Source organism: Kwoniella dejecticola, chromosome 2 (genome assembly GCF_000512565.2).
Source record: "Kwoniella dejecticola CBS 10117 chromosome 2, complete sequence".
NCBI lineage: Eukaryota > Fungi > Basidiomycota > Tremellomycetes > Tremellales > Cryptococcaceae > Kwoniella > Kwoniella dejecticola.
The window spans coordinates 187,896-199,997 of record NC_089302.1 but is presented as its reverse complement, the minus strand read 5'-3'; the positions used below and the strand labels follow the sequence as shown (position 1 = coordinate 199,997).

Below are 12,102 nucleotides of genomic sequence, written 5' to 3'. Positions count from 1 at the left end.
ACATGAACATGAACATGAACGTTGCTTGATACGCGTCCAAAAACAGGGAAATAACGAGGGAAAGGCTGAAACCACCGAAAGACGCGTAGCTAGAGAGCAGTGTCACGTGGTTCTATTAGCTCACGTGATCTCAGACCTGGTGGAGGTGAGCATGACGAGCAAGGTGATTCTAGCATTCTCGAGACACCTTACGATGGCATGCATCCACCAGAACAATCAGAGCAGAACTCGAGCCAGCAAACGCAAGACCAGATTTAGATACCTACAAGTACAGATCTTTGAGACGCCCTCGGGAGGAATATCGCTCGACAGTCCAATATGTCAAACCCACTAGACGCCCCTTCATCACCTTCCCCTCAACCCGAAACGCCCATACCGGAGACTACCGACGACATGACCCCTCAATCTGGGATAGCTCCGACAGCATCAGCAAATCAACGACTAGCTATTGAAAATACTCTACCATCAGATCAAAGTAAGAGTCAACCAGAACAAGAGGAGGAAGAGGTACATACGCTGGATCTCGGGGAGGGAAATGTAATAAAGCTGGATAAATTGGGTCCGATGATAATCAATTCTGACGGCGTGAGTTGACTTTCTCCTATCCGACAGTCGCTATATGTAATATGTAAAAGTATGGGTCATTGGGTCAACAAGAGCACTAGCTGATAATATACCTGTGTCGTGCTGCAGACTCTCTCGCGAATACAGAATTGGCAAGACCTTCATCCGATAGAACAAGAACGTACAGTCCGCTTACTAGTCAAGAAGCGAAATCTGGTCAGATTACAGAAACTGGATAAGGAGAACAAAGACTCGGACGGCACTGAAGAGCAATTGACAGCGTTGAAAGCAGGGAGTGGTCAATCATCATCATAGAAGTAGAGGGAATCGTCCATCTCTCTCACCTTCCTTGTACTGACTATCTTGTACTTGACGACAACGATCTTACGACCAAGTATATTCTACTTATTTGTATGCATATAAATCACCATACGCAAACATCGTAGGAATACAACAAGATACTCGCATTTATCTTAGTAAGTGCTAAACTAGCCCATCCCCTGTTCTTCAATGACAACATCACTCTTCACTTCCCGCTCTTTGGAGCTACAACAACCATAAGACGACTCCTCCTTTACAACCTGCAGTCACATCCTCCTTGAATGGCTTCGCGCTACACTGCTTTCCTGCCTCCATCACCCTGTTGAATGATTTTCATCACCGCTTGCCCATGATGCCGCCAGGACCATGTTCCTAAGCAAAATGACACGCGTCAGTACGAAGAGATGCCGCCTCGGATGTGCTCGTGTGGTAGAAGACTCACCTTGGCGTAACAGTTCTTGCAAAACGGTTGTCCGTCCTTATCAGATACCCTCGAGGGATCGAGAATCGTCCTACATGACGTGCACCGTAGGCATGCTTTATGCCATTTCGACCCTATCGAGTAGACCTAAGGTTGACAAGTGACCACTTCATCAGCACACCCTATTCACCTCTCCAGCCCCAACAGCGATATCCTCGACGAGCTATCTCGCCGATAAGACAACCAAGAGAGAAGAACAGGACCCACCTGTTCAGCAGCATACACCCTCTTTCCACACGCTTTACACATCTCATCGTCCCGTATCCTTTCTCCTACTTTACTCCGCGGACTTTCCGTCTTCTTCAGTAAGCCCCTATCATCCAGAGCTTTCGACCCTCCCGCGTAGGGGACCGATATAGGTCTGGAATCGCGGAAATTCGGGCGAGTTATGGGTATAGACGAGTCAGTGGGCGTGGCTGGTTCTGGTGGTGGGGGTGTACGAGCCCGAGGCGGGGTATAGTATTCCCTCGGCGGGGGCAGGGGCGAGCGAGGTGATTGCGCTGAAGAGGGGAGGCGGTACGTAGGTGTGGAAGGGGTTATAGGTGGTTGAGGTCGAGCAGGGGATGAAGTGGGCGTTATGTTCGGTAGTACATTTGCGTGTCTTAAGTCTATAGGTGGTATATTTGTCAGCTCTGAGATGTACATGTGGTGGCTGGCGCAGTGACAGCAGAGATGAGAAATGCTTTTGACTGACCTCGAGTCCCGAATAATTGAGTGTGACATCTGGCACAATATGGCTAAAAGAACTCCCCGAGTCAGCCGCTGCGGTTTCATCACAGCCAGTGGACCGACGGGATGTATTGCAATTGGTAGGCTTACCTGCGTATCGTGTTCTACAAGACTACCAGGATCTAGCCTCTTCCCACACTGCGCACACTTCAGACATATCTTATGGTATATCTGCAATTCGGTAATACACGACAGTCAGCTTTTACCCAAGAGTAATCGACGAAAAGTAGCTGACACTTACCTTCCTATGCGGTCCTAATACTTGTTCAGCATGATATACCGACGTACCGCAGGTTTCGCATTTCGGCGCACCACCAAAAGCCATCATTGGATCGCCAAGATTCGGAACTGGAGATGAGGTAAGGCTCTGAGACCGGTGAACGATGTGCTGCTTCGAGTTATGCAGAACACAGATAGGCTTGCAGTCGGGCTTGTATAAGTTCGTGATGGATAGGAGCAAGATAATGCAGTCGCCAAGAGTCACTTCGCAGTGACCAACGCCGATGAAGCTGGATGGAATGAGATGGCAAGAAGTCTAGAACTCAGGAAGGAAGTGACGCAATAGGAGCATGGTTTGTTTACAGGGTTATATTCCATCCTGATCAACCTGAAACGCGTCTTGGTCATTCGCGCAGCAAAAAGAACATTACAAGAGGCGGTGCGAGTGGCAAATGCGATATCATTCGTACTTGAGCATGCTTCCATGCTTCACACCAGGTACATCCACAAGCATATGTAGTTGCCGACCAGTGAGCTATGGATGATCACCCTAAGCTTGACTTTCCTGCCCCGAAACAAGATCTAGGACGATTGCATCAAATACCTCTCTCTCTTCTTCACTGAAGACTAGGCTCCCAAACTTGCCTTCGCTCAAGGTGGCTATTTCCGACTGCACCCAGTCTTGGCTGTTCATTCTGGACGACGTATCATCCTTAGTGGCGTCAAATAGCTTCTCACGCACTTGTATCATTCGATCGTACGTGGCCTCTCTTCGCTTTTGCCATTTCCCCTCCCGATCGAAGGAATCAAGTACCGCGGGCGAGATGATCCCATAATCAAACGAAAGGGTCGAGCGCTGGACCTCGTCCTGGTCGTCGGTTTTATAATTCGAAACGATCAACAAGCCTTCGGTCTTGCTATCCATGAACTTGCTCTTGAGTTCGGTCAATTTATCACAACATTTCGTCGGAACATACTTCACTTCTATGTCATTAGTGTCTATCCGGAAATAAGGATCATCATTCGCAACAGCACGCTGCCACTCGAACTCCTCCTCGACAGGTTCTGAGGCGTGAGCGATCAAGTCTTCGGTCGTGATACTCGTTCTCTCAGTACCGCGGCTTCTGGCGAGATTACCGTACACTCTATCGATGGTTTGCAAGAGCTCCCTGGTGATCCCCTGACATTACTAGCAGATTGGTAGTGCGTCGGGTAAATGAAACACTGTGCAGTGTCCGCCGGACTCAGGCTGTCGGGATTGCAGATCCTTGGGGCTCGATATCGGGTATCCCGAGGTGGTTCGCTTTCACTGATCAGTCCTGTATTGGGACATAAGAATATGATCGAATTCTTCTTGGACTGAGTAGCCACTTCATACTGGGAGAGAGATGGGCTCTTTGTGCTTTGAGTCGACGCATCTTGACTGGTGGACATGAGGTACTGTATGGAACGACGATCGAGTATACTGTAGTGAGAGAGCAGATGTCGTAGTGGTGGCGAAAAGCGGTTTAGTATCGATAAGGTAGCGGAACAGTAGGTAAACTTTGCTTTTATATCATTTGAACGTAAAAATACACGAGTAGTCTCGCTTTCCTGCTGTCTTCAAAAACACCATGAACATCCTTTCTTGCCTTAGAAAGGATCACCGTCATCGTTGATGAATGACAAAGCTCTTGCGGCAATTGCGTCATTGCAGTGGCGGTCTCAGCTGCTCTGTGTGGCTACGCTAGAGCCGAAAATATGTCGCTCTAGTCGTTGAGAACCAAGCTTACAATCGCAGAGGGAGGATGCAGCCCACACAGACCGTGCCTTAAGTCCAATTTGTGCCATACAGTTTCAGCTCTGTGGCTTGCGAGCAGGCTCGTAATGCATCATGACAGATCCCATCATTTGGGTCTCATTTTCATGACCGGTGACCTGCAGATATAGCGAGGCCAATGTAAAGCTACTGTAAAGCCAGCATAGTTCAGTGCAATGTGCTGATCATCGCTCAAGCAGCGGTTCCCGTAACAATCTCCCAATCAGATAAGGTTGCTGTATCTTGAGCATCGCTCCAACCTGGATAATTCCCATCTTCCTCTTCAGACATATCGACGTCAGTATCCTACATTGTATCCATTGTCAGCGAGATCACTCCTCTGCCTGTACCCCGGCTCCCGGACTAGACATGTATCGCTCACCTGATCTGCAACGGTCAAGTCAATCAGTGGCTCCATGATACAGCTAAATCGACTCATCTCATCCTCGCTCATTGCGATACTAGAATACAGTCCTTCACTCTCATCATGAATTGGCATATCTAGATCGGGATCCTCTTCCATGTCATCTATCGTTTACGTCTCAATCTTCCGCGCAATCCCACTCATCTCAAGGATCGTATCCTTCTTCTGAGCTTGGTCTAGCCTGATCCGAGGGTCCAAGATACAGAACGTCGAGAATCTTTCGCCTTGTTGAGGTTCATTCTCAAATGAAGCCTGAGTATCAGGAACACCAGACGGTTCTTCTTTGCGTAAGACGAAGATCCCGGCTTTATGTGCGTTCCACATCATCGTCTTGAGCTCAAGCAGCGTATTTCGACTTTCACTCGGTATGGGCACGCTGTCGATTGCCAATTTTGAAGGTGGCGATATATCGTATTGGCTGATGTGATTCTCAACGGGCTGCTTGGACTGGACCGAGAGGGCAAGGGCGGCGTAGCCACCTTTACCGTGTCTCTCGTTGAGTTTGTGGTAAACGTCGTTAATGGGCGCCACCAAGCTCTCCTCAAGCCCCTTCATACTATCCATATGAGAATGATATTTCCGATAGCCGTATACCACGGAATTGTCATCATGATCTTTGTTGGTTGAAGGACAATAAAAGATATTGGTCTTGTCACTTGCGCCTCGAAGGACCGGGAGGCCGATAGACTCCTCAGCAGCACTCAGCAGTCTTACTGTGTCTTGTCCCCGAGAGGATGGTCTGTCTTTATGAAGCACCCGAAATATCGCCGACAGCATTGTGAGTGTATTCTGGGGGAATTGGGTGAGATTTCGACGTCGACGTGAGCATATGAGGGTTGAAACAGGTATGACAGATATCGTCGTCGTATCCATATAAGCTTCACGGGCTATCGTGAGGTTCAGTGCAGTGCAGTGCAGTGCGATATAGTATCTCCTTTCACGAAGAAGCTGCAAGTCGAGACAAAAGACCACTTATATGTACGTCATAGTTCTGAATGGCGCCACATTAATGCGATCATCTATGTCAACCTGTGAGATCATGTAAGGTCATCGAGCGACCTCTCGCTTGGCAGCTTGCGACAATCTGCGATTCCATTCGCCTGCCGTGCAGAGATTGCAATTTCAGGGTGATCGGAACTCCCGACCCCTGCGACGGTCCGCCCCCCTACAGAAGGCGAGAGCGGTCGACTCAGACAGGTGCTGCATTGACTATAAAGGTGGGATGAGGCCATTCCTCAGTCTCAGTCTTTGATGTGCATGACTAAGCGCAGACTCGACAAAAACGAAGTGGTGATCACGAAGGCTGGTTTGCCAGTATCAGAAGGGGTCACTCATTGAGCGATCTCGAAATACAATCAAATACTGCGCGCTCCCCCTCATCACGCATGGTGACGTATCCAACATTCCAGTCGGAGGCCTTGTATGGCTCGATGTAAACGTCAATCGTAGTGTTCTCGGGGATCTGGGTATGATCCCAGGACGCGATAGTATTTTGGAGGTTTGAGGCGCATGCTTTGGCAAGGCGAGTTGCCTCGATCTTGCCCTCTTCAGATAAGGCAGGGTTCGGGATGCAGTGCGTCGCAAGAGAGTGACCATTTCTCATACTATAGGCTAAGGCTGCAACGTACCTCGAGGGCAAAATCAGGAGACTATTGAATCCATCATTCTCGAATTTCTTTTGGATGGTGATCAATGTATTCGCACACTCTGGACCTACAACGCAAACTTCGATGTTATTCCAGTGAGCCGGATCCTGCGAGTAGGCGCTGCCCGAGCTAGGACTTGATTCACGTGTGAGATGATCGATGAACGCCCGAGTAATCCTTGGATTAGAATTGTCGGCTAATTCCTGGGACAATTGCTTCTCCGAGAAAGCAACGAAACGCTTCTTCGTGACAAGATCGATTGATTCCTGTTGCAAGATAGACTCGACCTGCTCAGCCAAGTCTCTGCATACCCCATAGTGCGACGGATACTTAGGATATCCTAACGCTACAGATACGTTTGCTCGCCGGGAGGATACTCTAGCTATTTTGGGCGTATAAAGGACTTGACTATTCGCTTGACTTGCACGGGTGGAGCCGTGAAATTGATCGATTACGCTGCTTGTGCCCTGATTGCTTGAGCTTCCGAGTGGCATGGTGTACGTCAAGGTGGCGCCTGATCCGATGTCAAACTGCTCTCCGTCACACTGCTTATACGTTTCTCTAGGACCAGCAATCCTCCCGTATCTCCGAGTATATCGGTCTACTTTGACTCCAGCTGATGCCGACGTCCCTTGTTCTCCGGACGCTATTCGAAAATGATGAACAAGACCGATATCACCTTTGTCTGGTGACCGACCGACCGATGGATGCTTCATTGCATCGCGGGAAATCTACATGCATTTTTCCAGCATTTCTAAGACCGATACCTGTGGAGAAAGGGCCCGATATAGCCTACCTAGCAGGTTATCGATCTTCCGATTGGGTTCCGTTTTTAAAGCACCGCTTACAGTCCCGATTTCATTTGAGTCAGCTTCTGCAACTCCTCTTCCATTTCTGCCCGTACACTCATCCCCTCATTCTCCGACATCCAACACCTCTCAGCCTCTTATTAAGCGGTCAAGCAGAGTATCGGAGTCAGCCTGCTAAACTGTGTGGTCGGGAACTGCGTGGTCTGGCCCAGCGGAGTTGAGATGCAAGGGCGGGTCGTCCGTGTCAGGAGTTGAACAGTCCGCCACACTCAATCGTCAGAGACTGGTAACGACATGCCTATCCCAATTTCAGGGATGCAAGCACACGAATTGGACCTTCTCTCGAATTGCCCAAGCATGATTCGGGATATATCGAGATTCCTTGGAGATCTCGTCAGCTCAGATGACCCCGCTCGATCGTTAGTATTGGCCGGTTGACGATAAGACCAGCTTGACAACGGGGCGTTCTCGTATATAACAAACCTGAAATCCGAGATCCCAAGAACCCTTTGTATCGCGTAGCGTAGACTCTTAGCTTAACGGTTAATGACACATCCTTTATTCGAGTCCTTTCACTTCACTTCACTACAATCATCCGACTTTCGATTCCTCCACTGATCAATTCCTTTGATGGCGGCACGATATTGAGAATATACACGTAGGTGAGTCCCCACGCATCACACCACATTACCATAATCCACTCCCGACCTCCCCGGAACTACTGATTCAAAACACATATTGGAGCCCACGCGGCTATAAACATACATATCATATAAGATGTTATCCGTATCCAAAGAGAATAAAAAGTCCCCGTAGATGAATTAAGTCGAAGTTGGTGGACCGTAGATAGACGTAAGAGGTGACGCCAACCAAAAGTCCAATATCAAGGACGCGCGATCAGTCTTTTCTGCTTTGTAAGTACTGCACAGTACAATAGACTACATCTTGACCTGCGAAGTTGAATAATATATTATTCTATGCATTGTTGTGTCTACTGTATCAATACCATTTATTCTTCAATTCCTTCCTCTTCACAGCCGGACCAGCTACCAGTATCCCCACACTGAGCGCCCCGAGAGTTAAGAGCAATTGCGCTTTATTGAAATTATCCGACAATATATCAAATGTCCCAGATGGGGTTATACCTCTGGTCAGGAATAGGTCTAGGCCGTAAGCGAACAGGAGGGAAGTCGATTCCACCAATGCAGATGAAGTGAGGAGGGTCTCAGCACCAAGTACCTAATACACACATCAGATACAATAAGCAAAACGAGATATTTCGAACAACGGAGTAGGGACGACAGAGGCTCACCTCGTATCTGTGTGAAATTACTTTCTTCGGTTCAACCGGTACCAGAGGTTCATAAGGGATTAACATCTCCTCTTTATCCATCGAAGAGGGCTTTCCGACCGGTCGCCGCGGATCAAGGAGCCTTCTATGTATGGTAGCAATCTGGTTTTTACCATTTACAACTACCAAACAGCCGATGTCAGCTTTCTTCCGAGTCAGAGCGGGTTATTCGCTTACTTATAACCTCCTTAGTTGTGATTCCCGCTTTAGAAGTCGTGAAACCCAATGCTTTGACCGCAGTGTGCAGTATGAAAGTCTGCGAAATAGCCTTGATCTGAGTATCCTCAAAAGTCGACTGAGATGGAGTGATACCCTTCTTGGAGGTGTCTTCGTACAGTTCGGTACTGGCGATCTTCCATGCTCTTTCATCTAACCAAGCGAAAACCAACCAATTCTCCACCATACCGACTTTGATTCCACCTCGCGCGATCACGCCCTCGATCTCCGTCTGATACACGATCTTGCCGTTCGTAGAATCAATCACATAGATCTTGCCTGTACCAGACTGAGAGGAAGCGGTGACCGAAGAAAGACCTTTGAGGGACGGAGTGAAAGTCGAGATCACTTGAAGATGCGGGTTGAGGTATTTGTACAATGTTGATTTGTCGCCCAAAACTCTGCCAAACGAAGCTACAGCATCAAAGATCACAGCTTTTGTTTCTAAGATGATCTCATCTTGATCGAAGGGATGTTGCCAGACTACCTCGCCTTTGAACCCGAGACCTTCTTGGGCGGCGGACGGGATATGACCTTTGAGAAGTGTGCCATCGATGGACTTGCTGTGGGTTGTGTAAAAGAGCTTGTCGGCGATCTCCTCAATGCCAGCAGCCACCTTTTTGCACGGAGGGAAGATATGTAGGGAGTTTGCGGGATCGATGACCGCTAATACGGTAGCCTTGGTTCCGCAATTCTCGAACGGTAAGGGGAAGGCGTCTTGGTATCTGCCTTCGAAGAGTGTCTTGCCTAATGGAAGGTGGTTCACGGGGTCTACTTCTCCCGATATCAGACCTGTATACGCATCCAGATGGTACGCAACTGTCTTGACGACCTATCAAAGGAGGCTGATATCAGTCGGTAATCGAGAATATCCCGAAGTCTGACTTACATCTCCCACAGTCTTCGTTGCCAAAATAGCCAACATCGGTTCTCTTCCGCCCTCGCCGTCTCTCACATTCCAGATATCCTGAATCTCGATCTCCGAACCTTTCTCACTAGTCAAACCGAGGTTTTTAGACCAGATAGTCGCTCCATTGGACGAGTCGAGGGCGAAGACTTTCCCTTTCGCAGTGGCTGCTATGAGCAGTTTCTGGAAACCGAATTGATCGCGATGCAAGTGGGTAGTGTTGAGTGGTGTCACACGTAAAGCAGAAGTATACGAAGCTGCTGTGAATCTTCTGGCAAATCGAATGAGGTAGCTTGGCAGATCCTATCAATGCAAGATCAATTCGATACACCTGCTCAATACTGATCGAGAGGTTGGCGACCTACCTTGAGCTCTGCCAAATGTCTGCCTAATCTGCCAGCGAATGTCTCCTCCGCAAGGACCTCCCTTACTTCTTCAGTCTCGGGCTCGCCCAAATCGACGAATCTCGCAGCTTTGATATCGGCTAGTGACTCTTCCCTTATCCAGCCTGGCTTGTCTAGCTCCATCCGTTGTATGGCACCGGACGATGTGGTCAGGACGAGCGTGGGCAATTGTTTGTCGCTCAAAGTAGGAGAGCCAGCAACCTACGTCAACGAGGAGTCAGCTTTAGCCCACGTGATGAGGGGATCATATCAAGTACGCTTACATGTAGGAAAGTGCCGTGCGAGACGGTGTCGTAGGGGAAAGTGAAGCCCGATGAGATCACGTCCTTCGAGCTGACATCGGCGATATTGATAGTCTGAGACACGCCGACCTGGTGCGCCATGTCCAAAGTCAGCTGCAGTCGTCCTAGCATGCTCGGCGAGATCTCAGCTACTTACAGCCATGTTGTATGACCAGTATACCCGATTCAGCAGAACTCCCTTGGACGTTTCTATGCCGGAGTAGACAGATGCCGATCTTTCTGTTGAAGTCGCCTATGAAGCCCAGGATCAGTCACAATGGTATGTATGGCATGATCAGAAACGGATCGAAATCACTCACAGAAAGCTCAAACTCTGTCACCTTTTCCCTCTTGTCAACATTGATGACATCCGCCGCTCCATCACTTCTTCTACCCAGAATGATTCCTCTCCTCCTCGTTCCCACATCAAGGATCTCCTCATACACTTTGCCTTTTCCAGGTAAGAGGTCTTTGATATCTTTTCCAACTGCCCCGTTCTCTTTGATCGAGACCATCCTTATTCGACCATGTTCCGTCCAGGTCACCACCGCTTCTCCATCTTTGTCTAATGAAGGGGATATCAAAGCTTGTTCGGGCAATTTGACAATCGATGGGATTTGGCCTAGATCGCCCTTCGGTATGGGACTTTCCAGGTGTAGAGTCGTCGTTAAGAGTGTTTGAGACGCGATGGAGTTCTGGATACCCAGTACATGGATTGATGATCCGCTGGAAACTATCTGCTTGAACAGTATAGTAGACCTGATCGAGAATAACCCACATCAGAATAGTGCAACGCGGCTTTCGGAGAGTTCAATGGAACAGGATCTTACCCCGCACCGGGCACTTCAGTCGCCCATGATTGACCTCCGTTGTCCAACCTTAGCTTGGTGATCCTCTTTCCATCGCTGAGAATTACTATACTCCCGCTTTCACCATCATGCGAAGGTATAAATGATACGTCCGTACCAAGGTGCACTGGGGTTGTAAGTACGCCCCCGAATTGGTGGTCGGGTACAAGGGGCTTTTCCCATGCCAAAGATCCAGTCGAGAGGGAGAACAGCCGAGCGGTTGATCCCCCTGGGCCAGATAGAAGTAGGACATCTGATCCATACACGTATAAGCCCAGTTAGAATGTGCTTTTAGGGCGGTAGATCATAGCTCACTATCATCTTTCACGTGGAATGAAACGACTGGGTCAATATCCTCGAATTGGTGTCTCCAGACTGTGATGGAGAGTGTATCAGCAATCAGCCTCGGTGGTGAGATAGGTCAAGCTGTCTTCGACAGCCCGTAGCTGTAAACCTGGAATGTAGAAGTGAAGTAGAATGGAGGCGAGGCAGGGAAGGCCGGAGGAGGGAAGGGGAACGAGAGTCGGATGAAATACAGGGAGGAAGGAGGAAAAAGGGCGCTCGAAGGAGAAAGGAAATGAGGGAATGGGGAGTGGAATGGAGAAAGGGAAAAGGACATACCGACATCCCCATTATTCGCGTTCAACACCACCAACACATTCCTCTTCGTCAAGCCAACTATCCTATCCGAACCAACATAGAGCGGCGGAGTAGGTTCCAAAAGCGGTTCACCAATTAAAGGCAGATGCCAATCCACAATTCCCGCTAGATCCACTTGAAGAGCCAGTGTCGAACTTATCAAGCTGATCCCGATGAATACGAATGCGAATCCGAACATGCTGGAAAGGCTGTATAGCCTTGAGGGTATCATCATTCCAGCGCATCTACCCTTTCTCTTCCTCTTTCTTCTATGTCTGTGATCGCTGTGCTGATTTCGGGGCAAAATGTTGTTACAAGTAACTACGAAAGGTCGATCCATTACCACTTACCACTTGCTCGCTGTTGTCAATCGTCACGAACGCCGAAGTGGGGAATCACGTGACTTCCCTTTCCTAACTTGCACTTCTACAATGCTACCATAAAAGTGCAGAATCACACTGCATT

At 48.8% G+C, this 12,102-nt stretch overlaps 5 protein-coding genes across 5 annotated transcripts; 1 reads left to right on the top strand and 4 right to left on the bottom strand.

Annotated features, from left to right (window-relative positions):
• Positions 1-318: 318 nt before the first annotated feature.
• On the top strand, positions 319-879 carry I303_101528 (uncharacterized protein; the record flags this gene model as incomplete). Its single annotated transcript, XM_018405682.1, has 2 exons — positions 319-585; positions 694-879. The coding sequence occupies 2 exons, from the start codon at positions 319-321 to the stop codon at positions 877-879; spliced, it is 453 nt and encodes a 150-aa protein (XP_018265963.1).
• Positions 880-1,221: 342 nt separating this feature from the next.
• Positions 1,222-2,420, bottom strand: I303_101527 (uncharacterized protein; the record flags this gene model as incomplete). The annotated part of the gene is made up of 6 exons (XM_018405683.1): positions 1,222-1,257; positions 1,328-1,453; positions 1,574-1,974; positions 2,061-2,103; positions 2,186-2,266; positions 2,337-2,420. The coding sequence occupies 6 exons, from the start codon at positions 2,418-2,420 to the stop codon at positions 1,222-1,224; spliced, it is 771 nt and encodes a 256-aa protein (XP_018265964.1).
• A 2,227-nt stretch (positions 2,421-4,647) lies between these two features.
• Positions 4,648-5,313, bottom strand: I303_101526 (uncharacterized protein; the record flags this gene model as incomplete). Its single annotated transcript, XM_018405684.1, has 1 exon — positions 4,648-5,313. The coding sequence occupies one exon, from the start codon at positions 5,311-5,313 to the stop codon at positions 4,648-4,650; it is 666 nt and encodes a 221-aa protein (XP_018265965.1).
• A 550-nt stretch (positions 5,314-5,863) lies between these two features.
• On the bottom strand, positions 5,864-6,676 carry I303_101525 (uncharacterized protein; the record flags this gene model as incomplete). The annotated part of the gene is made up of 1 exon (XM_018405685.1): positions 5,864-6,676. One exon carries the CDS (start codon positions 6,674-6,676, stop codon positions 5,864-5,866), a length of 813 nt encoding a protein of 270 aa, XP_018265966.1.
• Positions 6,677-7,990: 1,314 nt separating this feature from the next.
• On the bottom strand, positions 7,991-11,836 carry I303_101524 (uncharacterized protein; the record flags this gene model as incomplete). The annotated part of the gene is made up of 11 exons (XM_018405686.1): positions 7,991-8,230; positions 8,304-8,464; positions 8,520-9,390; positions 9,448-9,768; positions 9,831-10,070; positions 10,133-10,240; positions 10,308-10,403; positions 10,471-10,909; positions 10,981-11,251; positions 11,314-11,373; positions 11,620-11,836. The coding sequence occupies 11 exons, from the start codon at positions 11,834-11,836 to the stop codon at positions 7,991-7,993; spliced, it is 3,024 nt and encodes a 1,007-aa protein (XP_018265967.1).
• Between the last annotated feature and the right edge of the window lie 266 nt (positions 11,837-12,102).